At 44.1% G+C, this 24,947-nt stretch overlaps 2 protein-coding genes across 6 annotated transcripts in view; one reads left to right on the forward strand and one right to left on the reverse strand.

Moving 5' to 3' along the window:
- NUMA1 (nuclear mitotic apparatus protein 1) overlaps positions 1-10,260 on the reverse strand; it is a 72,755-nt gene extending 62,495 nt beyond the window's left edge. The window contains exon 1 of one of the 2 annotated variants that reach the window (XM_055548955.1): positions 10,123-10,260. The gene's annotated coding sequence lies outside the window, so the exon portion shown is untranslated. Of the gene's footprint in view, positions 1-9,983; positions 10,006-10,122 lie in introns of those variants that run through there. The other variant, XM_055548958.1, reaches the window with a different exon arrangement.
- Positions 10,261-10,301: 41 nt separating this feature from the next.
- On the forward strand, positions 10,302-24,457 carry LRRC51 (leucine rich repeat containing 51). 4 transcript variants are annotated; one of them, XM_055548977.1, is made up of 6 exons: positions 10,371-10,442; positions 17,608-17,670; positions 18,262-18,399; positions 22,718-22,923; positions 23,817-23,965; positions 24,241-24,457. In XM_055548977.1, exons 3-6 carry the CDS (start codon positions 18,318-18,320, stop codon positions 24,380-24,382), a joined length of 579 nt encoding a protein of 192 aa, XP_055404952.1. In that variant the 5' UTR covers positions 10,371-10,442; positions 17,608-17,670; positions 18,262-18,317; the 3' UTR covers positions 24,383-24,457. The 4 variants fall into 4 exon arrangements, with proteins under 4 accessions (XP_055404954.1, XP_055404952.1, XP_055404953.1 ...); XM_055548976.1 differs by lacking the exon at positions 10,371-10,442 and adding an exon at positions 10,489-10,565; XM_055548979.1 differs by lacking the exon at positions 18,262-18,399 and having other exon boundaries at positions 10,302-10,442.
- Positions 24,458-24,947: the final 490 nt, after the last annotated feature.

A 24,947-nucleotide genomic window follows, 5' to 3' on the forward strand; every position in this document is an offset into this window, starting at 1 on the left:
CATGAAAACTTTTTCAAATGTATGCATGCTTGTCATGCAGATGAGGAGAAAGACTCATATGACCCCTTGCAAGAAGACAAAACCAGAACTAGCAAGTGGAAGTCAGAGGAGGATAGATTCTGGTTTGATGTAGGGGAGGAACCCTCAGCACAGCAGAGAAGTTAAGAATGTATGTTACGGAACCCAGAATGCTTGGATCAGAACACCAACTCCACTTCTTACAAACTGTATGGCTTTGGGTAAACTAAGTTATAGTAACAACAACAGTACGATAGAGCTTTGGGAAGCAGTTCATGTAAAGTGCTTAAAACAGTGCCGGGTTCACATTATATGCTGGAAAAAAAAAAACAAAGTCAGCTACTGCTGTTACTGACTGCTGATATAATGGACCAGGTAACCTGAAAATCTTCCTACTAAATGTGCCTGAAAATGCCCAGAAAAATAGAATAAAAATCCTTTTTGACTTGCTAAATTACTGTCTCTTAGAACCACACCTACCCTGTGGTTATGGTCTGCTCTGTGTTGCCGGGGCTTGGACTCTTCCAATACCACTTCACCTTTGCCAGCTGGCTCCCAGTTAGGGTCTGTTAACGGGGTGCAAACAGGAAAAATCGAACGCAGGAGGAGGCTGCCAGGGGCTTCCTTCTTCCTGTGGCTCTCTGCTCCTGACAACTGCAGTTGGTTTCTCCCTGCTTCCTTCCAAACTCCCTCTTCGAGGCACCAGAGCAGGGCTCAACCAAAACTGGCTCCCCAGACCCCTCCTGGGGGTTCCTGAGACACCAGCAACACCAGGCAACGCCTTCTCCTCAGAGAATCCAGGCGCAGTCCCACCAGATCCCTCCAGAATTCTAAGTTCTGCCAACCCCAACCTTCTCCCTTTGTTTTTCAGTCCTGGATGAAGCAGCCGCTTAATGCAGTTATAATATAAGTTACCTGAAGATTCTCCTTTTTGCTCTTTCAGCCCTCCAACAAAGGTTTAAACTAAACCCCTTTACTGAATTCACTCTCTTAAAATACCTGTGTGTGGTTTCTATTTTCCTGATAGGATTCTGACACTAGATAAACCTAACTCACAAGAAAGTAAAAGAAATCCCAGGAAACAGAAACAAAAGAAGCAGAAAATTGGATTAGTGAGGCATAGCTGTCCTAGCAATGTAAGGAATCTGTGACCTCCTCATACTTCAGATCTTGAGCCCATAAAAAGCAACTGAGATCTCTGTATAAAGGCTGCGTGTGTGTGCTAAATTGCTTCAGTCCCATCTGACTCTTCGTGACCCTGAGACCCTCAGTAAAAAGAGACTAGGAAAAAAAAAAAAACTATCCACAGGAAAATAAGGAAGGTTGCTTTACAAATGTAGTAAAGTAGGAGGAAAAAAAACTTTCTAGGAATTAATAACCTGAGTGCACACAAGAGGTGGATTTGGAATTTAAAAATTTATACTAAATCTGTGGCCTAGAAATCTAAAAGAAAAATTACAGACATTTTAGCCCCAGGTTGGGAACAGCCTTGAGTTCCCAAAGAAGCAAATACAAAGTTGTAGCAGGAGACACACAAATGGCCAATAAATACATGAAAAGATGTTCAACATCATCAGGAAAATGCAAATTAAAACCACAATAACACTACATCTCCATGAGAATGGCTAAAATTAAAAAGACTCACTATACCAAATGTTGGTAAGAAAATAAAAAAACCAAAGCTCTCAGATACTGCAATGGAAACATAAAATAGTACAACCACTTTGGAAAACTGGTAATTTCTTAAAAATTAAAAATACCTTGCCATATGACCCAGCCATTTCACGCCAAAGAGTCAGGAAAATGTATGTTCACTCAAAGATTTGTACATGATTGCTCACAGCTATTTTATTCACAACAGCCAAAAACTGCCAACAGCCCAAATGTCCATCAACAGTAAATGATATACCAGTCAGAATGACCACCATCAAAAAATCTACAAATAATAAATGCTAGTAAGGGATGTGGAGAAAAGGGAACCCTCTTGCATAGTTGGTGAGAATGTGAATTGATACAGCCACCATGGAGAACAGTATGGAGATTTCTTAAAAAAACTAAGAATAATACCACCATATGACACAGCATATCCACTACTGGGCATTTACCCTGAGAAAACCACAATTCTCAAAGATACATGTACCCCAATGTTCATAGCAGTACTATTTACAAAGGACATGGAAGCAACCTAAATGTCCATCAACAGATGAATAGATAAAGAAGGTGTGGTACATAATTACAATGAAATATTACTCAGCTATAAAAAGGAACAAATCTGAGTCACCTGTAGTGAGGCGGATGAACCTAGAGCCTGTTATACAGAGTAAAGTTAGTTAGAAAGAGGAAAACAAGTATATATTAACACATATATATGGAATCTAGAAAAATGGTACTGATGAACCAATTTGCAAAGCAACAACAGAGACACAGACATAAGAGAATAGACTTGTGAGCACAGTTCGGGAAGAAGGTACCACTGAAACCATATACATTACTATATGTAAAACAGATAGCCAGTGGGGAAATGCTATATGATGCAGGGAGCTCAACCCAGTGCTCTATGACAACCTAGAGGGGTGGGATGGGGTGAGAGGTGGGAGGGAGGTTCAAGAGAGCAAGGACATATGTATACCTATGGCTGATTCATGTTGATGTGTGGCAGAAACTGACATAATATTGTAAATATTACAATAAAATAAATTTTAAAAAGTAAGTGATAAACAAAACTGTATGATATAGTCATACAAAGGAGGACTACTTAGCAACAGTTCCAGTTCAGTCGCTCAGTCGTGTCTGACTTTTTGTGACCCCATGAACCGCAGCAAGCCAGGCCTCCCTCTCCATCACCAACTCCTGGAGTCTGCCCAAACCCATGTCCATTGAGTTGGTGATGCCATCCAACCATCTCATCCTCCGTTGTCCCCTTCTCCTCCTGCCCTCAATCTTTCCCAGCATCAGGGTCTTTTCAAATGAGTCAGCTCTTAGAATCAGGTGGCCAAAGTATTGGAGTTTCAGCTTCAACATCAGTCCTTCCAATGAACACCCAGGACTGATCTCCTTTAGGATGGACTGGTTGGATCTCCTTGCAGTCCAAGGGACTCTCAAGAGTCTTCAACACCACAGTTTAAAAGCATCAATTCTTCGGCGCTCAGCTTTCTCTATAGTCCAACTCTCACATCCACACAAGACTATTGGAAAAACCATAGCCTTGACTAGACCAACTTTTGTTGACAAATTAATGTCTCTGCTTTTTAATATGCTGTCTAGGTTGGTCATAACTTTCCTTCCAAGGAGTAAGTGTCTTTTAAAAAAATTTCATGGCTGCAGTCACCATCTGCAGTGATTTTGGAGCCCAGAAAAATAAAGTCTGACACTGTTCCCAATGTTTCCCCATCTATTTCCCATGAAGTGATGGGACCGGATGCCATGATCTTCGTTTTCTGAATGTTGAGCTTTAAGCCAACTTTTTCACTCTCCACTTTCACTTTCATCAACAGGCTTCTGAGTTCCTCTTCACTTTCTGCCATAAGGGTGGTGTCATCTGCATATCTGAGGTTATTGATATTTCTCCCGGCAATCTTGATTCCAGCTTGTGTTTCTTCCAGTCCAGCGTGTCTCATGATGTACTCTGCATATAAGTTAAATAAGCAGGGTGACAATATACAGCCTTGATGTACTCTTTTTCCTATTTGGAACCAGTCTGTTGTTCCATGTCCAGTTCTAACTGTGGCTTCCTGACCTGCATACAGATTTCTCAAGAGGCAGGTCAGGTGGTTTGGTGTTCCTATCTCTTTCAGAATTTTCCACAGTTTATTGTGATCCACACAGTCAAAGGCTTTGGCATAGTCAATAAGGCAGAAATAGATGTTTTTCTGGAACTCTCTTGCTTTTTTGATGATCCAGCAGATGTTGGCAATTTGATCTCTGGTTCCTCTGCCTTTTCTAAAACCAGCTTGAACATCTGGAAGTTCACGGTTCACGTATTGCTAAAGCCTGGCTTGGAGAATTTGAGCATTACTTTACTAGTGTGTGAAAAGGAAAGTGAAAGTGAAATCGCTCAGTCGTGTCTGACTCTTTGAGATCCCTGGACTGTAGCCCACCAGGCTCCTCCCTCCATGGGATTCTCCAGGCAAGAGTACTGGAGTGGGTGGCCATTTCCTTCTCCAGGGGATCTTCCCGACCCAGGGATCAAACCCAGGTCTCCTGCATTCCAGGCAGACACTTTAACCCCTGAGCCACCAGGGAAGCCCCTGAGATGACTGCAACTGTGTGGTAGTTTGAGCATTCTTTGGCAACAGCAACAGAAAGTAACAAATTACTGATATATGCACTAAATAAATAAATATCAAATGCATTACACTACCTGAAAGAAAGCAAACACAAACATATACTCTGTATATATTTTCTAGATAAAATTCTAGAAAACACAAATTAATCTTCAGTAATTAGATTACTTGGTTCTTGGGGGCCAACGATGAACTGTAAAGAGGCATAAGGAAACTTTTGGGAGTTATGGGAATGCTCTGTATCATGACTGGGGCAACCTTTTCTAAGTGTATAAATCCGTCAAAACTTTTTACTTTAAATAAATTTCATTGTACATAAATTATGATTAAGCAAAGTTGATTAAAAAAAAAAAGCTTTTCTTTAGAGAACTGATCTCAACTCAAGCTACACCATAGGACTTCCCTGGTGGTCTAGTGGTTAGAATCTGCCTGCCAACACAGAGGACATGGGTTCCATCCCTGCTCTGGAAAGATTCTACACGCTGCAGGCACCTAAGCCCGAGTGCTGCAACTACTGAACCCCGAGCACCTGGAGCCCATGCTCCACAACAAGAGAAGCCAGCACAATGAGAAGCCTGTGCACCGCAAAGAGGCCCCCACTCACCACAACTAGAGAAAGCCCGAGAGCAGCAATGGAGACCCAGTGCAGCCAAAAATAAATAAATAAATAAAAATGCTTTTTAAAAAGACCACCATAGATGATACTCCTTTGAATGAGCTCACAATCCAAAATTATAAAATACTTGAGGAAACAATCCATCATGAACAGAGTCATTAAAGCAAATGGCAGAATTATATCCCCAAAACTTCAGAAAACAGGACACATTAAACTTATCTGAAGTTATTATAGAAGAATTGGAAACACAAGACAAAATCAAGATACCAAGAAACAGACAGCCAGATTTGAAAATGAACCACAGTACTTGTATAAATGAAAAACTTAGCAAATGAAAATAAGAATTCAAAAAATAAACTAATTCTAGCTTAAAGGAAATTATCCAGAAGTAACACAGAAAGATAGAGATGGAAATGATAAAGAATAAGAGATGTGAAGGACAGAATTAGAAAGCTCTGCTGCTGCCGCCGCTAAATCACTTTAGTCATGTCTGACACTTCGCAACCCTATGGGCTGCAGCCCACCAGACTCCTCTGTCTGTGGGATTCTCCAGGCAATACTCGAGTGGGCTGCCATACCCTCCCTCCAGGGGATCTTTCCAACCCAAGGACTGAACCCCAGTCTCCTGTGTCTCCTGCACTGCAGCCGGAATCTTTACTGATGAGCCACCAGGGAAGCCACTAGAAGGCTCAAAATAAGTTAAATATGAGATCAGGGAGAGGCACTATTTAAAGAGGCATATGCCAAAAAATGGACAACCTAAGAGAAACAGACAAATTCCCAGAAATATACAACCTCCTAAGACTGAATCAGGGAGAAATAGAAAATATGAACAGACCAATTACCAGTAATAAAATCAAATTGGCAATTTAAAAAACTCCCAATAAACAAAAGTCCAGGACCAGACGACTTCATAGGTGAAATTCTACCAAATATTTAAAGAAGAGTTAACACGTATCCTTCTCAAACTTCTAACAAATTACAGAAAGCAATGCTTCCAAATTCACTTTCAAGGCCAGTGTCACCCAAACACCAAAATCAGACAACAATATCACACAAAAAAGGAAAATTATAGGCCAGTATCACTTTATAGTTGTAAAAATTCTCAACAAAATATTTGCAACATTCAACAACACATTAAAAAGATCATACACCATGATCATGTGGGATTTATTCTAGGGATGCAAGGATGGTTCAATATACACAAATCAATTAATGTAAAACACAGTATTAACAAACTAAAGAATAAAAATCATCTAAATGAATGTAGAAACAAAGTTCAACATCTGTATATGATTTAAAAAAAAAAACATCAAAATGAGTCCATAGGGAACATACCTCAACAAAATAAAGACCAGATATGACAAGCCCACACTGACAGCATCTCAATAGTAAAAAGCTGAAAGCATTTCCTCTAAGATCAAGAGCAAGACAAGGACACCCACTGTCACCACTTTTACTCAACATACTATTTGAAGTCCTAGCCACAGCAATCAGGCAAGAAAAAGAAAAAGAAACCAAATTTGGAAGGAAGAAGTAAAACTGTCACTGTTTGCAGATGACATGGTATTACTGAAAATCCTAAAGGTGCCACCAAAAAACCAATAGAACCAATTAATAAATTCAGTAAAATTGCAGAATATAAAATTAATATACAGAAATCTATTGTTTCTAGACACTAACAAAGAACTATCAGAAAGAGAAATTAAGAAAACAATTTTATTTACAACTGCATCAAAAATAATAAAATACCTAGTAGTAAATCTAAGGAGGTAAAAAGTCTGTACTAAGAAAAGACAGAGGATGAGATGGTTAGATGGCGTCACCAACTTGACAGACATGAGTTTGAGTAAGCTCCAGGAGTTGGTGATGGACAGGGAAGCCTGGAGTGCTGCAGTCCATGGGTTTGCAAAGAGTCGGATACAACTGAGCAACTGAACTTAAGATAAGACATTGGTGAAATAAATTAAAGATGTCACTAACAAATGGGAAGATACACCATGCTAATGGTTTGGAAGAATTAATACTATTAAAATGAGCATACTAGCCTAAGGCATTCTACAAATTTGATGCAATCTCTATCAAAATACCAAGGTAATTTTTCACAGAACTAAGACAAATAATGTAATTCTAAAATTTGTATGGAAACACAAAAGACCGTGAATAGCCAAAACCATCCTGAAGAACAAAACTGTCCTCCTGCACTGTTGAGGGGAATGTATATTGGTGCAGCCGCTATGGAAGATAGTATGGAAGTTCTTCAAAAAGCTAAAAATAGAACTATTATATGATTCAGCAATTCCACTCCTGGGTGTTTATCCAAAGAAAAGGAAAACACTAATTGGAAAAGATATATACACCCCTATGTTCATTGCAGCATTATTGACAACAGCCAAGATATAGAAGCAACCTAAATGCACATGGGTAGATGAATGGATAAAGAAGGTGTGGCATATAATCTAATGGAATATTCAGTTCAGTTCAGTCGCTCAGTCGTGTCTGACTCTTTGCGACCCCATGAATTGCAGCACGCCAGGCCTCCCTGTCCATCACCAACTCCCAGAGTTCACTCAGACTCATGTCCATCAAGTCAATGATGCCATCCAGCCATCTCATCCTCTGTCGTCCCCTTCTCCTTCTGCCCCCAATCCCTCCCAGCATCACAGTCTTTTCCAATGAGTCAACTCTTCGCATGAGGCGGCCAAAGTACTAGAGTTTCAGCCTTAGCATCATTCCTTCCAAACACCCAGGACTGATCTCCTTTAGAATGGACTGGTTGGATCTCCTTGCAGTCCAAGGGACTCTCAAGAGTCTTCTCCAACACCACAGTTCAAAAGCATCAATTCTTCGGCGCTCAGCTTTCTTCACAGTCCAACTCTCACATCCGTACATGACCACAGGAAAAACCATAGCCTTGACTAGACAGACCTTTGTTGGCAAAGTAATGTCTCTGCTTTTTAATATGCTGTCTAGGTTGGTCATAACTTTCCTTCCAAGGAGTAAGACAGGATGAAACCTCGCAATTTGTGACAACATGGATGGTGAGTACATGCGATAACATGTACTAGGTGAGTGAAATAAGACAGAGAGAGACAAATATTGTAAATTTCACTTACACGTGGAATCTAAAAATCAAATGAAAAAACATAAAACAGAAAGACTCACACATACAGATAACAAACAGGTGGCTGCTGAGGGAGCGGGTATAATGTAGCATCTTTGTATGGTGACAGATGGAAAAACATTTTTTTTAAATAAAGAGATAATGACTGGGAATCTTTAGAAAACTGAAAGGTATGAAACCTCAGATTGAGGCATCACTATAAGCCCAAGTAGAATAAAATTAAATCCACACATGTAATGAAACTGCAAAACACAAATGACAAAAAAGAGGATCTTAAAAAGAACCAGAGAAAAAGGCAGGTTACATACAACGAAATAATAGTTAAATTGTGAACACAGTTCTCAAGAGTTAACAACAAAAAGCCATAATTTCAGTAAAATGATACTTTCAAAGTGCTGGGGGAAAAATAATTGGAAGCCTAGTACCCAGCTAAACTATCAATCAAGATTGATAAGGAAGTAAAGATATTTTCCAACAGAGTATTTACCACTAACAGACTCTCACTAAGAAAACATCTGAAGGGGGAATTCTGTGGCAGTCCAGGATTAGGACACCATACTTCCATTGCAGGGGGCATGGGTTTGATCCCTGGTGGGAGAACTAAGATCTGACATGCTGCATAATATGGTCCCCCAAAAAAAAAAAAAAAAAATTAGAAGTATGTATTCATCTATTTTATGAAAAAGAAGGAATAAAATGCAAGAAAGAATGATAAAAAAACAGTAAACATATATCAGTAAAATGAAATAACCACTGAAAGCACAAAACTATGCTATTTATTAGAATTGTTCTAACATTTGGGGGTGGTCTCATTCTTGGAAAGGCTCATTTTGAGTCTGTTTAATGTACACTGTGCTGAAATAAATGGCCTCCAACATACCTACTGACCGTATGGTTTTATCAATTAGACAAAGCTGCCAAAACATTTCCTGATCAGCTCTGTTTAGCCATCTGTGGCAGGGCTTTCCCTCATCCTAACAGTTCTAGAACTCGAGTTTCAGTTCAAGGCATTCTTTCCACTCCCATATTCCACAAATTTAAAAAAAGAACATTCTAAATAGAAATGTCCCTTATATGAGCTTTTGGTTAAGATCTGCTAGTTTTGGGGAGTGTAATTTTTGGCTATGGATTAGGATTCAGGCTTTATAATTAGTCATCATTTGCTTGAACTTGGGCCAAGAAAAGAGTACTTTGGCAGCTTTCACAAAGAAGTATGTGCTTCTTCCTCTGAAGGAGAAAATACCACACAGGATCAGAAAGGGAGGGAACACATTCAACCCTGCAGGCTGAAGGCTGCCTTACCTGATTTGAACATTCCCTCTAGCTTCCCATATATTCACAGCAGTCACATCACTTAAACTCAAAAATGTGTACTCTCCAAGATGCTTGCAAGAAACAGCTCACCTGATTTGACCCTAATAACCCCAGGAAAGTAGATAAGGCAGGTAAATTCATTGTTTACATATGAAAAAAGGGAGACTCAAAAGAAACCGACTCGTCGAAGACGACCCTCACAGCCAACACAATCCTTCCCCTTCACTTAGACCCAACCCACAAAAACCCCCCGTACAGCCAACCATGCACGAGCTATGTAACCGGGGCCAAGCTGAACATAAACCTCAGGCGGCCCATCTGTAATAAACTATAATAAGGCGTTAGGAATATTAAAAAGATGATCCATATAAAGGGTGTGGCACAGTGTCTGAAACGTAGTTGGTCCTCAGAAAATGTTTATTATTACTACAACCACTATTGTTAACAATAATAGGCGAAGACTTCCCACTACAGGAACCCTCGGCGACACTCCTTTCAGGAACTTGCATTACCCACACCCGCGTCGGCCCCCCGACACAATTCCACGGACACGCCCCCAAACACACCCTCCCCCTAAGCACGCCCCGCACCTCCCTCTCGGACAAGGCCCTTTCCTTACAAACCTTACCCTCGAAAGACTCTCCCCAGTCAGCCTCGCTTATGAAGGAGGCCTTCCACCCGCACCCGCCTCTTCAGCACCTCTTTTAGACTCGGGCATCCCTGGAGGGGCCCCAGCCGCACGCTAGTAGCGGGCCCGCGCCGATTACCTGGCCGCGCGCTCCCGCTCCGACTCTCACTTCCCCAGGATCGCCTTCTTCTCGGGCCCGCGCCAGCGCTGTGAGCGCACAATTAGTTTAAACTATGGTCCCGCCCCCTCTCGTCGCCCTGCGATTGGCCCCTGTCGGCTGGCGTCGCACGCAAAAGCAGCCTGAAGGACCGGGGGAAAGGAAGTGTGAGGGCCACTGGAAAGGGGAAAAGGGTGCCACAACTTCCGGACCCCGGCCCGCGGCTTGAGTGCAAAGACGACTACAAATCCCAGCACCGCCCGCGGCTTTGGCGCCCTTCCCTTGAGGAACTACAGTTCCCGGTAGGCATCGCGGCAGCGCCTACGGCTCTTAGAGGGGACGTGGTGACGTAAGTAGTTACCATGGAGTTGCGCTGAGTAACCGTGAGCTAGTGGACTCCGAGGCTGGAGTGGAAGCAACTGCGGGTGAGTTGGGCGGGAAAACAGGAAGCCTGCTCCAGGGTACAAGAACTCTGTGGAGAGGGGAGGGGCACACTGAAAGACTTAAGAGTTTGCTTTCTTGGGAACCTGAGACCTAGCCCCCGACCCCTTGCCTCTAACTCCTTTTCACAGTGAACAAGACACAAACCCTTGTGGGATAAATGGGCGAGGGGAGTGAAGGGAATTTTGAGAAACACACCCATACAGATCCCTCCCCGCAGTACTACTGTCTCAAATCCGTGACATATCCTGGGAGATCTGAAACGCCGTCAAACGTGGGGTTGGTTTTCCTCTGGTCGACTAAGTCTTCAAAATCTGGGAGTAGGATTAGAGTAAATCACAGTCCGTAATTCTGGAGATGTAGGAAACTTTCTGGGGCTTGAACTGTCCCTTTCCTTCCAAGCAGGAAGACCCCAGGGTAGAGCCTCCTTTTCAGAGAGTCAGCAGGATCTTCCCTCACATATTTATTAGGGGTTCTGTCCTTAAATTATATTTTCTCCCTACACTACTCTGTGGTCTGGTTCTCCAAGTTCTGCAGTTAAAGCTTCATTCCTTTTAACAGTATTCATGACAGGTTTGTTATATTTAGCGACTTAACTAGTGTTTTCACATCCAGTCTTCTTTTGAACTTAGTGAATCCAAGGATATTTATTCCCATATCACAGATTGGAAAACTGAAACCTATAGAGGAGCAGTGACTTGCCAGAGGCCATACACCAAGTCAGTGACAACTAGGACTAGACCCCGGTTTGCCATCTTCCAGCCAAGTCTCTACCTTGAGCCTACAGCCTCTCAATAAGCTTAAGGACTTATTCAAAGTAGTTTAACTGCCCTGGGGCAAAAGACCCTTCTATAGCCTACATTGGGTTATTGACATTTCACCCTGAATGAGTTTCAAATCCTTCCTTGAAAGTTTAAATGGGGAAAGGGAACTAGAGAGACTGAAGGCAATGGAAATCAAACAGATTTAACTAAACAAGAAGTAAACAATCTAACACAGCACCTGTGTCTGGTCCTGCCATGATTAGCTAGCTTCTGGTTGACTCCTAACTGACCCTAATTGAGTCACTTACTATCTTAAAGCTCCCTCATGCTTTGTCCTAGGCTAACTTCCCACCTCACTCTCCTCTTGAATTGTCTTATCCACATCTTTGTTTACCGCCTATATGCATCAATACACAAGTATGTATCTCCAACCCTGCCCAACCTCCTCCCCAAGCTTCAGATCTATAGAACCAATTGCATCTTTAATAGCTCCTTCATATATCTCAAAGACATACAAACATGTCTTCAGTTCAGTTCAGTTGCTCAGTCGTGTCCGACTCTTTGCAGCCCCATGAATCACAACACGCCAGGCCTCCCTGTCCATCACCAACTCCCGAAGTTCACCCAGACTCACGTCCATTGAGTCAGTGATGCCATCCAGCCATCTCATCCTCTGTCGTCCCCTTCTCCTCCTGCCCCCAATCCCTCCCAGCATCAGAGTCTTTTCCAATGAGTCAACTCTTCGCATGACGTGGCCAAAGTACTGGAGTTTCAGCTTTAGCATGTCTTCAGCTGAACTCATAATCTCTATGTACTCCAAGCCAGGATCTCTTCCAATGTCTCACTGTATCCACCATTACAGAAGTCAAAAAAATGAGTTATCTTTAATACCTCTTCCATTCCCATCCATTATAAAATCTTGTCAACTTCTAAATATCTTTTTTTCTAGTCCAAGCTCCCATCACATCCTTCCTGCCTTCCCTCCCAGCCATTTTGCATACTGCAACAAGACTAATCCTTCAAAATGCAAATCTGATATTGTTCACTTCCCCCACAACATTCCCAATTAAAAATATACCTTGGGCTTCCTACTGCTCTTAGCATTAGGCAACATCTCAACTTGGCTCCCAGAGAAGGAAATGGCAACCCACTCCATTACTCTTGCCTAGAGAATTCCATGGACAAAGGAGCCTGGTGGGCTGCTGTCCATGGGGTCGCACAGTCGGACACGACTGAAGCGACTTAGCAGCAGCAGCAGCAACTTGGCTCCTGCCCACCTCTCCAACCTCCAGTCTAACCATACATTTCCTTCCCATTCTCCCTCCAGTTATATGGCCTTCTTTAAGGTCTTCAAAATTTCCAAGAAACCACTCACCACAGAGCCTTTGCACATGCTGTTATCTCTTCCTGAAATGTTCATCTTTTCCTATGCTATAGTTATTTGCATTTATCTTTCAGATTTCTTGCATTCACTTCTTCAGGAATAACTCCCCTGACTGAGCCCAGACCAGCTCAGAGCCCTCAATTAATAGCAACTTTGTGTCCCTCTCCTTTATAGTATTGTTCACTGATACAGTATTTAACATATTGTTAAGTACTTACTACTTACCACCTCTGGCTTCCTGGGTGGCTCAATAGTCAAAGAATCTGCCTGCAATGCAGGAGATGCAGGTTTGATCCTTGGGTCAGGAAGATCCCCTGGAAAAGGAAATGGCAACCCACTCCAGTATTCTTCCCTGGGAAATCCCATGGACAGAAGTGCCTGGTGGGCTACAGTCCATAGAATCACAAAGGGTCAGACATGATTAAGCAACTAAATAACTCTTGCCACCACTGTAGGGATACAGCCACGAGAAAAACATGGCTTCTGCCCCAGTGGAATTTATGTAAACACAGGTAGTTAGGAGATAATGTTATGAGTGCTACCAGGGTAAATAAAGGGTGCATTGGGAGGCCAGAAGAAAAGTTGCACACCCAGACTTGGATATGAGGGTGGGCTTCTCAGGGGGGAAAAAAGGGAAACCGGAGCTGAGTCATTAAAAGTTAGCACAGCAGAAAGAAGAAACTGTACACCAAGCAGAGAAAGCTGGATGTGCAGAAGCCCAGAGGCAGGCACAGGAAACTTACTCTGAGTAGTTGAATTTGGCTGGACTGCGAAATTGGAGGCGAGGCTAAGAAATGGAAGTGTGTTGGGGGAGGAGGGGCAAGAACCAGGTTGAATTTGGGGCCTCCCTTTGGTACCTGGAGATGTATCTTCCCAGAATACATTAGATTATGTGGCAAACTTTTCATGACATTCTTCGATTTTTCCTTCCACCTGTAGCCCATAAATAGCTCTTACTGGGGCCAGGCTGTTGAATCTCCTATCAGATCTCTTCATCTGAATATTTCTTAAAGCTTCCTGGGCCATCATGTTGCTACTTACCTGAGAGGGAAGGGATTGCAATTGTTAGCAGTTTCCCCAAACTGAAAACAAATTTCCATCACCAACTTGGGATTGATTAAATGAAGTTAAATTAAGTAAAGCAAGTTACACACAAATTCTGTGGAAAACTGCAGCTATTAAAAAGGGTAAAATAATCTACAATAATTTGAAAAGGAAAAAAAATAGGTTTACAAAGGAATACAGAATGTGTTCATTTTAAAATATATTTTTGTTATGTATGTCTTATAGGAGGTTGTATTCCCAAACTGTAAATCATGAGCGTTCTTGGAGAGTGAGATGGGGAGTCACACTTTTAGTTGCTACTCTATGTACCTCTCTATGCTGTTTGACTTCGTTCAGCTATCGTGTTAACTTTCAAAATTGAAAAAGAAAAACAGTAAATATTATTTCCAGTTGCAAGAAAGACTTTGAAATCGAGTAGGTATGCCCCTAACCCTGTCATTCATCAAGTCAATCAATGTAGGCAAATGAGGAAGGCACTAGGGTCTGACTAGCTCTTGGTCATGAGGCTGAATCGCAGCTTTGGAGAACGACTCCAAAAACAGCCACTGGAGTGAATAAGGCAACCTTAGAGCTTGACACTTCTCCTCACATATGTCACTTCAAGGCTCACTATGTGACACCTTGAAGATATCATTCATTCATTCATTCATTTTTCTATTTATCCATTTGTCCATCAAGTCTTCAGTGAATACTCAGGCTCAGTGCTTCCCTGGTGGCTCAGAGGTTAAAGCGTTTGCCTGCAATGCAGGAAACCTGGGTTTGATCCCTGCATCGGGAAGATCCCCTGGAGAAGGAAATGGCAACCCACTCCAGTATTCTTGCCTGGAGAATCCCATGGACGGAGGAGCCTGGTGGGCTACAGTCCACAGGGTCACAAAGAGTCGCACACGACTGAGCGACTTCACTTCACTTTAGGCTCAGTTGCAGGGTAGGTGGGAAGGTGGGAAGAGAGAAAGAAGTCTGCTTTCTGTCCCTGTCCTCAAGCCTATGAGTACAGAGAGAACAACCGGTTTTATTTATTGAACATCTGTTACAGGACATACAATAGCTTTCAAGACAGCGTTTGTCTCCATTTTACAAATGAGGAAACAGGCTGTGATGAAATTTTTTTCCAAGTACAGTGGGGGCATGTATCTGTTAGCTACTGCTCCATAACAAACCATCCAAAAACATGGTGGCTCAAAACAATAAACATGTATTATTGCTCGTAGGTCTCTGAGTCAGCCATGTGTTTCATCTGGTCTTGGCTGGACTCATTCATGTGTTTGCAGTCACATGTGGGTTGGGTGACTCTCCTGATCTTGACTTGGGGTGGGCTGACTATAGGCTCGTCTAGGATGGCCTCACCTGGGATCACTGGCTCTTTTTATCATGTATCTCACCTACACGTGTTTCTCATATCCCTCCAGCAGGCTAGCAGTGTTCTCTTGGCACTGACAAAGAGCACGAGGGCAGGTCCTCTCTTTAAGCTTCTGTTTGCTTCATGTTTACCAGCATCCTTTGGGCCAAAGCAAGTCACATGGCTGAACCAAGCATCAGAGTGGATGGAACTATTAAAAGTCAGAGGGCAAAAGAGATGGATACAGGGGAGACCATGATAAGGTTCATCCAGAGAATTAATACAGGACACAATGATCAATTTTATTTGGAAAGAAAGTCTTTGAAGAGGGTACACTAGAGCTGAGCATTGAAATACAAGAGTATTCACTAAGTATGCAGCTGTTTCTTAGAACTGGATGCAGGCTGGTTTTCTACAACCAATAGCAACCCAGCAGGCCTTCCTGTACTCATGACAGACAGGGTTCTATTATTTGTATCTTGGCTTCATTCCTTCTGGTCAGGCATAGAACAGCAGGCACTCAACAAATGTTCGAAGAATTGAATTAAATATCTTACTGTGAATGAGGTGTGGACTCAAACAGCTGAATCTTGAAGCCAATTGTTAGAAAGAGCAGTTTAGCATCAACACTCCCAAAACAGAAATCCTTGTATTTGGCAGTGTCTCAATTCATTCCTCCCACAAACATTTCCCGAGTATCTGTAAGCCAGGTCCTGTATTAGATGATGAATAAGACACAATACTAGTTCACAGCCTGAGCTGTTGTTTAAATGGAGAAAACTAATAACCCTTTCCAATAGGCTGATTTATCCAACTATTGGGGCTCCATTTTTTAATACTAACTCTTCTAGAAAAATGCACCAGGAGCTGGTGCTACACAAATTCAGAAGCCCTTTGGAACGCCACTGAGGTTCTCTGATGGTCAAGGAGACTAATGATAAAAATCTGCCCTTAAATACTGTAAACTAAAATCCATGTCCTGTAGGGCTGAACTCTGAGGTCCCAACACAGGACTCACTTTGAGAAAATATCCAGTTTTACTCAGAGGCATCAAACTCATTGTGGGTCCTCAAGTCTAGGTGAGACAAGCCACCTTCCTCTATTTCTACAAAAGAATAAAGTGTTTTTTGTCATGTCTGTAGATTTGATATCCAAAGATTGAGAACTCCCGACAACCCATGCCCACCAGGTCTGTCCCACACTTGACAATTCAGCTGTCAAGTGACTCAAGCCAGCATTTTCCCAAAACTCAGTTGAGAATGCTTTTTTTCCTAACCTGTAAGTGCGCTGACAGATCTCACTTTTTTATATATATTTTACTTTTTGACTGCACTGCACGGCTTGTGGGATCTTAGTTCCCCAACCAGAGATCAAACCTGCACCTTCAGCAGTGAAACCACTGGACCACCAGGGAATTCCTGAGGCTGCTGCTTTTTGAGAGGAAGAAATTCACTTTCCATTCCTCTAAACCTGTTCAACTCTATCCTTGCATATGTTAAGTCACCAAAAAACGAATTTACCTGGACTGTATTAAGCTTAAGCGGAATTACAAGCTACCAGGTCTGTGGTTTTTAAGAGAAATTCCATTTTAATAACATTTATGAATTTCATTGTCTCTGCATACAAATGATTTGTTTCTTTGAATAAAATGATGAGAACCACATATGCTAAATTTCCCCCTTTTGCTTCAGCTTCCAGGAATTTTGGGGATGAGCAGTGTTTCCTAATTCCCTGGTACTTCTCTCTCACTTCCTTTATTCTGGCTTCTAATCTTTCTCTTCCATGTTTTCATTTTCTGCATCCATACTGTCCAGTATGGTAGCCTGTATTCACATGCAGCTACTGAGCACTTGACAGGTAGCTTGTTCCAGCTGGGATGTGCTGTAAGTGTCAAGTATCTCAATTTTTAATATTGATTATATGTTGAATGACATTTTGGACATAGTGGGTTAAATAAAATATATTACTAAACCTAATTTCACCTGTTTCTTTTGACTTTTCTTTATACAGCTACTAGGAAAATTCAAATTATGTATGTGGGGAAAAAAACTACACACATGGCCAGCATTTGTGACGTTCATTATATTTCTGTCAGGACAGCTCTTTTCTACAGATCATCCTTTTCCATGAGCGTGTTATTACCATAAAATACCTCAAGTCCTTTGGGAAAACAAGTGAAGTAGTAAATGCAAAGGTGACAGCGGTGGATGGCGTGAGAAGGGGAGGTTGATTGGGACACATGCTTGTCAGTCTATTTACCTTCTGTTTGTGCCACATACAAACCCCCTCTAGCAAAGTGTGCCAGCTCTCCCCTCCCCAGGTGAGTGGTGGTCTCATGGCTCTGCCCAGTCTGGGAAAATTCTCAGCTTTATTTGAGCCAACAAATTGGAAAGGATCTGATAAGACAATTCACACCACATTGTAAATGACGGTAACACTGTTCACCCCTCCCGGGGGTATTTCCATTTTAACAGGGAACAATCCCTGAACCCAAAGGAGTGAATCCCTAATGGTGGAGTTTCAGGCATCAGTGACAGGTGAGTGAGAGTGAGGCAGACTCTGGTTTTGTGTGTACGTGTGTTTATGTATGTACAACTACATTCAGGATGTAGCTGAAAGTAAGGTCTTTGGATGGAAAGATGATGGGGGGCTGACAGACAAGCAGAGAAGGTAGCAAATCCCCATCTGTGTCAGGCTGCAAAGGGCTGGCAGACACCAAATCCACTACAGGCCCTCAAGGGTTTATTAAGCAACAGAATAGCCCAGCTGATGTCACCAGAGGATAGGTATCAAGACAGCCTCTGTGGTAACTACTGTGGAGTAGCAGGAAGGGTCTCCGAGTAGGATTCAGGAGACGATGATGGCAGTCCTCAGCTGACTCACTGGCTTAACTTTGGGCAAGTGCTTTCACCCTGGGGTCTCAGTCTCTTCATCTGGAAAGTAGAAGGTGTTTTAACTGTCAGTGAACTCTCAGGGATGTGAAGGTGCTCGGAGAAGTAGGAAGTGCCCTACAAACGCAAGGAATCATGATTGGGATCTTCAAGTAGAAATGCAGCCACACAAAGCTGGGGTGGAGGGCTCTTGGGAAAACCCAAGGGCCGAACACCAGTCCTTCTCTGTCCTCCCAGGCTGAACCCGGATTCCCAGGGCCCATGCTTACACCTGACAAATGATGGCCTGAGCTATGAACAAACGGAACTATATGAACACTTCGGTGCAAGAGCCCCCTCTTGACTACTCCTTCCGAAGCATCCACGTGACCCAAGGTCAGCCCCCAGAGCACAGCACTCCACTCACCATGGCAGCAGGCTGGGTGTGGTCCCTAGGGAGAAACCAGCCCTTTATTTAAAAGCCTAAAGAGATTCTTCCCATAAGCCTATGGGATTTTTGTCATCATTTTGGGGAGAAGTAGTGGGTAGGGAGGTGGGAGTGGAAGAATCTGACCTTTTAAAAAATCAGCACATCTGAAAGGAACCCAGGGGGCTTTTAGGGTAACTGATGCTCTTCAAAAGAATCCAGGCTACAGCAGGAAAGTCAGGTGGAAGAAAACTGGGGAGCTAGTCTATCAGCTGATAGTTTTATTCTCCATTTCTTACTTGGAGAGAAGAGACTAATGAAAGAAAAATACAGGCTGCTTCAGCATCCCAGTCAACAGGCAGAACCTTCTCTCCTGTCTCAGGACACAAGCCTGTCCTGATCACCAGTAGAAACATGCACGGTCTTGTTACTAACAAACTGGAATGTTTCCAGTTGAAATAGTTATTGACAAATTTTATATTCATTCCCGTCATATCCAAGTTTATTCCATTATCACCCACACTTATTGCATGTTCCAGCACTGCCCACGCTCATCTTATCTTTCAGTGTGTTTGTAAGGGGGCAGTTAGTACCTCTCAGGAGGGGACAGAGGGAGGCTTCAGCAAGATCATATTCTCAAGGTAATATGCTTCTTCCCAGGCAAGTTCTTCTGTCTTTGTTATCTGCTCTCATAAACACATCAGTACATCTGCCCTCACAGAACACAGGCTGGCCTATCCTGGACGCATTACCTGGCTTTGGTTGTCTCTCTTAGGTAATCAGCGGCCACCTTTAAGTTCAAGAAGCAGATGAATAGTTATCAAGGATACTGGATACTACTTGGGTTTGGGTTTAGGATACTTACAGCTTGGGTTGACATCAGTCACAACAGTAACTCCTGCTTGTTCTCTCACACCCACTGGCTGTGATCTTCCTTTCTTATGCACACCATCACTTCTGACTGATGGGAGTCCATGTTCCACAGGGTTTTAGCTGAAATAATGGCTATGTACAAGATAGCTGAGGTGACAGAGGAAGAAGGAAGTATGACTCCCACCCACCCTGGGAATTCCTAGCTCTGAGTGGGGAGACGTAGTTCTGCCCTCCATGGTGTCCTCAGAATGAGGAGAGAGAGAAGTTACTATGACCAAGGATAACTGCACAGCACCAAACATAATCTGTACAGATGCCCTGTCTTTCATTCAGTACTTAAATACTGAGCACCGAACTATGATTAAGCACTTCTAAATATGTGTGTCAGTCTGTACACATATGCCAGGCATGGTGCTTCTTGCTAAGCGAGGAAGGGACAAGCAGAGAGGTACATCTAAGCCCCAAAAGGCCAGTCGCCTCAGGTTCTCCACAGCACTTGGTATATTTACTTAGAATTGGGGTTAGAGGACAGGGTGGTTTGGGGGAACTTGGTACACAATTTCCTGAATTAATATATGAAGCACAGAATCTGAAATGACAGTGACTTTAGAAGGCAAACAGCCTACCACCTCCAATGCACAGTCCTCTAACTACTCCCACAGTTTAGGGAGTCTGCCACACACCTCCCAACCCTTCCATTCCAGGGTGAGCAATGACATACAGAAGTTCTTCACATCAGACTAACTCCTGCCCTCTGGGGACACGGGGAAAGTTGCACGGCAACCCTTCAGGAGATATGAAGACAGATTATGTTTTCCTCAGATCATCCTGGAGCTAGACAATTCCCAGTTCTTTGAATGTTGGCATTTTGGTCCAGTTTCCAGCCCTGTCTTGGCCTACTCTGAACAGGGCAGCTTTGACTGATCCTCGGGCAATGCAGTGCTGTGATGGAGTCTGATTCTCAGTAACCATAGCAACCTGGACTCCCTCCTCCACCTGTGATAACAGCAACCCCAGGCAGCCTCAAGTTTTAAGCAATGCCATCCCCAGGGGCTTCCCCTGAGCTAGGGATCAGCCCCATGCTTGGTATTCCCAAGCCACTGTCTCATCAAACTGGAGACTAGTCCATATGCAGGTTTATTTTGATCTTAACTTTTACTCCTCTTTCATCTCAGGGTTCGAAGTCAGGAGATGTGAGGCTACACAGGTCAGGATTAGTTTATTCATGAGCTAGGGTACTCTCCTCCAGAACAGGACCCTCCTGCCACCTCCCCCCACCCTCAGGCCCCACCTGTGGGTTGTGCTCACTCCAGGACTAAGACAGAGAGCCATCTGGTGGATGCTGCCTGACCTGCAGCTGAGTTCAAGTTGGGTAGGGGTGGAAGAGAAGTGTGTCCAGTCAGAGCTAAGAGGAGGTTTAAGACAAGCTGACCAGTTCAGAAAATACTACATAATTTCCTTTCTTGGAGGCAGCTTTAGACAAGTAACTAAAGGCATAATAGGAACAACAGGAAACATCTAATCACCTCAGCTGAGCTGATGAGTGGTTCTGGCTCTGCCACTGACAAGTCTGTGAGCTTAGGCAGAGCCCATTCTCTCCCTGGACCTTATTTGTTGGAACAAAAAAAAAAAAAAAAGAAGGGAAGGGGTCCATACAGATGGGTTCTAAGATCGCTCTTAAAAAAAAAAAATTTCTCTATTTCCAACTCTACTCCTCAGCCAAACTTTCTGAGAGTGATGTTTATACCACCTGTTTATATTTCCTTACCTTTCATTTGCTCCTGAACTCACTCCAATCTAGCTTGCCCCCAGGCCCTTGTCATTTCATTGAAACAACCCTCAACAGTCACCAAAGACTTCTGAGTTGCCAAAATTACTTTTCAGTTTATTTCCCTAAAACTCCTACAGACTATGGATTCCCTGAGCATCTTTAAAACTATCCCGTCCTGGTTCTCCCTGCCCTCCCTGGTGACTCACTGACTTCTTTAAATGGAACCCCCTCTTCCTCTCTCCTTCCCCCTCTCCCCTCACTCTGCTTGAACAATCTCATCTATTTTACTAACTTGTATACAGCCTATGCTAATGATTCTCAAGTCTGTCTCTCCTGGGCTTGACTTTCGTATCCAACTGCTTACTTGGCTGCTCCTCTTTCCTGTACTAGAGGAACCTCAGACATGCCACGGCCAAGCCTGAACTCCCACTTTCCCAACCGTGCTTCTCCTTTTCATCCCACATCACCCCATAGGACTGACATTTCCCCAAATACCAAGAAACTGAGCAACACCCTTGAATATTATTCTACCCTTACATGTGGTCAACCGTCAAGTCATGCTATGTCCCCTTGAGGCTTCAGAGCGATCTTTCATTTCTGAAAGATGTGAATCATCTCCTTTGCTTTCAACCCACCAATGGCTTCCCACCTCCTACAGGATAAAGTCTAAGACACTCAACCTGGTCTTCAAGGCTCCTTGCCTCCTCTCCCCTCCTTGCCCCCTTGCACAGCACATACGTGTGTGCCCATGCTATCCCATACCTCTGTGCCTTTGCTAGTGCTCTTCTCACCTTTTCCACTCCTTTGCCTGATTAATGTCTCCTAACCCACTGAGATATCCAGCTCAGGCTCAGCCTTCCCTGGGAAACTTGCCTGAGGTCTCAGACTGGGTTAGGAGGCCCTCGCCTGTGCTTCCACAATTTAAAGAGCATTTATCATATTATATTGACTGTTTTGCTTTCATTCTGCCCACGTGACCGCCTCCAAGACAAACATCTGCTTTACCCCTGCTCTATTACCATACAGAGCCTCTCGCTCATTTTGTTCACCACTGTATGTCCAGTATGATGCACATAGTTACTATTAACGGAAGAAGGGGAAGGACATCCAGAGTGTGTTAACACTGAAGTGAAATTCTATAGGGTCTGCTGGTGGCTAATTCTGGATTTTGTGCTTTAGCATCTTGGCTCAGGTGCAACATCTCTTGTTCTTGGTTTCCTCATCTGTAAAATGTGCCTCCCTCCAATTCCCACACGGGGGTGGTATGCTAATGCTAAGTCACTTTAGTCGTGTCCAACTCTGTGCGACCCCATAGACGGCAGCCCACCAGGCTCCCCCATCCCTGGGACTCTCCAGGCAAGAACACCGGAGTGGGTTGCCATTTCCTTCTCCAAGGGGTGGTATACAGAGAACCTAATGACAGTCGACATGAGCATGTGATCCAAACCAAGAGCCTGGGATGGGAAGTCTTTGGCCCTTAATCTAAGCTCCAACTGCTGGGGCCTGTGGGACAGTGCATGCAGTTGCACAAGACACAAGCATAGGGTTACGGCCCTGCCAAATCCTCCCAGCTCTGTCCCTTCCCACCCCCCAGAGCCAGAAAAGCAAAGATAACATACCCAAAGCTCACTCTGTGCCCACAGATCTGTTAAGCGAGGAGCCCCGGACAGGGCTACGACCAGTAAGGCATGCGAAGTCGGGGAAGTCAATGACCCAGTCCCTGTGGTTAAACAACAATGTCCTCACTGACTTGAGAGACTTCAACCATGCGGTTTCACAGCTCCTGGAGCATCCAGAGAACCTGGCCTGGATCGACCTGTCCTTCAATGACCTGACTTCCATTGATCCTGTGAGTCCAGTCAGGGCGGGCCCAAAGCCACCTTGTCCAGCCTCCAGTCTCCCCACCTCCCACGCTGTCAAGGAAGTAGTGATGCAGCATGGTGCTGTGCAAAGCACACGGCTGTGGGCTCACACAGTTATAGGTTCAAATCTTAGATGTGCCTCTTACTGACTTTGTGACCTTGGGTAAGCTCCTAACCTTTGAAAACCTCAACCTCCCTGTCTGAAAAATGGGGATAAATAGGCCAGCGTTATAAACATTTTGTGAGGATTAAACGAAAACGTATGAAAAGCAACCAGCACACAGCAAGCCCTCGCGTAGGAGGCTAAAGTAATATTGTAGCTTACTGGGCACCCACTGTGCTTTGTGCCAAGTTCTTCAATAGAGGTAGTAACTAAAAGAACAGCAGTTACTTTCCATGAACTCAGGCTAAATGCGAAGGAACAAACAAGACTGGCCTCTTTTCATCCAAGTTCTATGTTAGGAAAGGCAGGAGCTATCGTATGACTTGGAAACTATTCCCCGGGTGCAGGGATCTCAATTTAACTGTTCTTTTAAAAGCTCTGATGTACCTACCAAGGTGCTGTCCCCTGTTGTGACAATCTTAGAACACTAAAGCTGGAATGGTCTTCAGTGAAGGGACAGCTGAGGCTCCGGGAGAGCACACAGGCGCCTGCCAAGCCTGTGGCAGTGGTAGGACCCAGGTCCGTACTTCCTGCCCTCGATCACAGTGCTGTCAGTGTGGTTACCCTTCAAAGGTAATGAAATGCTAAACTCAATCTCAATCCAGCATGGCTGTGAAGGTGACAGGTTGTTCCCCAAACTTCCTTTTTGGCCACCAGTCAGTCTTGAGCAGATACATGGCTTTGTCCAGTCTAGCTTCCAGTCTCCTTTCCCAACAGGTCCTGACAACTTTCTTCAACCTGAGTGTCCTCTATCTCCATGGCAACAGCATCCAGCGCCTTGGAGAAGTGAACAAGCTGGCTGCCCTCCCTCGGCTCCGGAGCCTGACCCTGCACGGGAACCCCATTGAAGAGGAGAAGGGGTATAGGTGAGTCCCCCGCCCTGGATATGGGCTCCGGCTGGGCCCCCACGAGGGAAAGGAGAGCGGGGGTTACAAACCCAACACCATCCTTCTGCTCTGCTTGGACCGGGGAAGGGAGGAGAAGGCTTTAGGCATTTCTTGCTTGCCAGTCAGGATAAATCCAGTCTCCTCCAAACTCAAGTCCCTCCATTCCTTGCAGTCAGGGGAGACAGGAGTGACTGGTGGAGGGGGAAAGGGGTCCTCCAAGGGGGGCTGGCCCCCAGCCTGAGTCTTCCCCACAGGCAATATGTGCTGTGCACCCTGCCCCACATCACCACATTCGACTTCAGTGGGGTCACCAAAGCAGACCGCACAACGGCTGAAGTGTGGAAACACATGAACATCAAACCAAAGAAGGTCCGGATCAAGCACAGTGCACTCTGAGGTTCCCAGGACCCCAGCAGTCCTAAAGGCCTGAGGGTGGTCCGTTTGGTTTGACAATAAATGATTTGAACTGTTCGGCAGACCACCTTGTCCCATGCAAAGATGCCCCCCAAATCAGGGAACCAGCATCATGTTCTGGTCTTACATCACTGAAACAAGGAGGAAATGGAAAGAAAGGCCCACTGGCCTCAGCTGATGGCATAGCCCTGGGAAATATATCTAACCTGTCTGGGACCTTTGGCGTTCTTTAGTTCAGATATCCTGAGGTTAGAGTTGCTTCGCAGAGCATCAAGGTTCTGTGGAGACGCCCCAGAGGCCTCTGTGACAGGAGGCCAGGAAGATGGGCTGTGACCTCTGGACGCCCCACTTCAATCAGATCAGAGTAGTTCCTCACTCATGTTTTATGTGTTATGATTCTGCTTAAGATTTCACTTGATAAAAACAATCTTCTGCTTGAAACTGTTGTGTCTGCTGAATCCGTATCAGGTGCTCTTGGTCTGCGTGCAGACCTCCACCCCCTCACTGAGCTTCCTGGGAATTCCACTGAGCCTGAGGCAATGCCCAC

This window comes from Bubalus kerabau, chromosome 15, assembly GCF_029407905.1.
Source record: "Bubalus kerabau isolate K-KA32 ecotype Philippines breed swamp buffalo chromosome 15, PCC_UOA_SB_1v2, whole genome shotgun sequence".
NCBI lineage: Eukaryota > Metazoa > Chordata > Mammalia > Artiodactyla > Bovidae > Bubalus > Bubalus kerabau.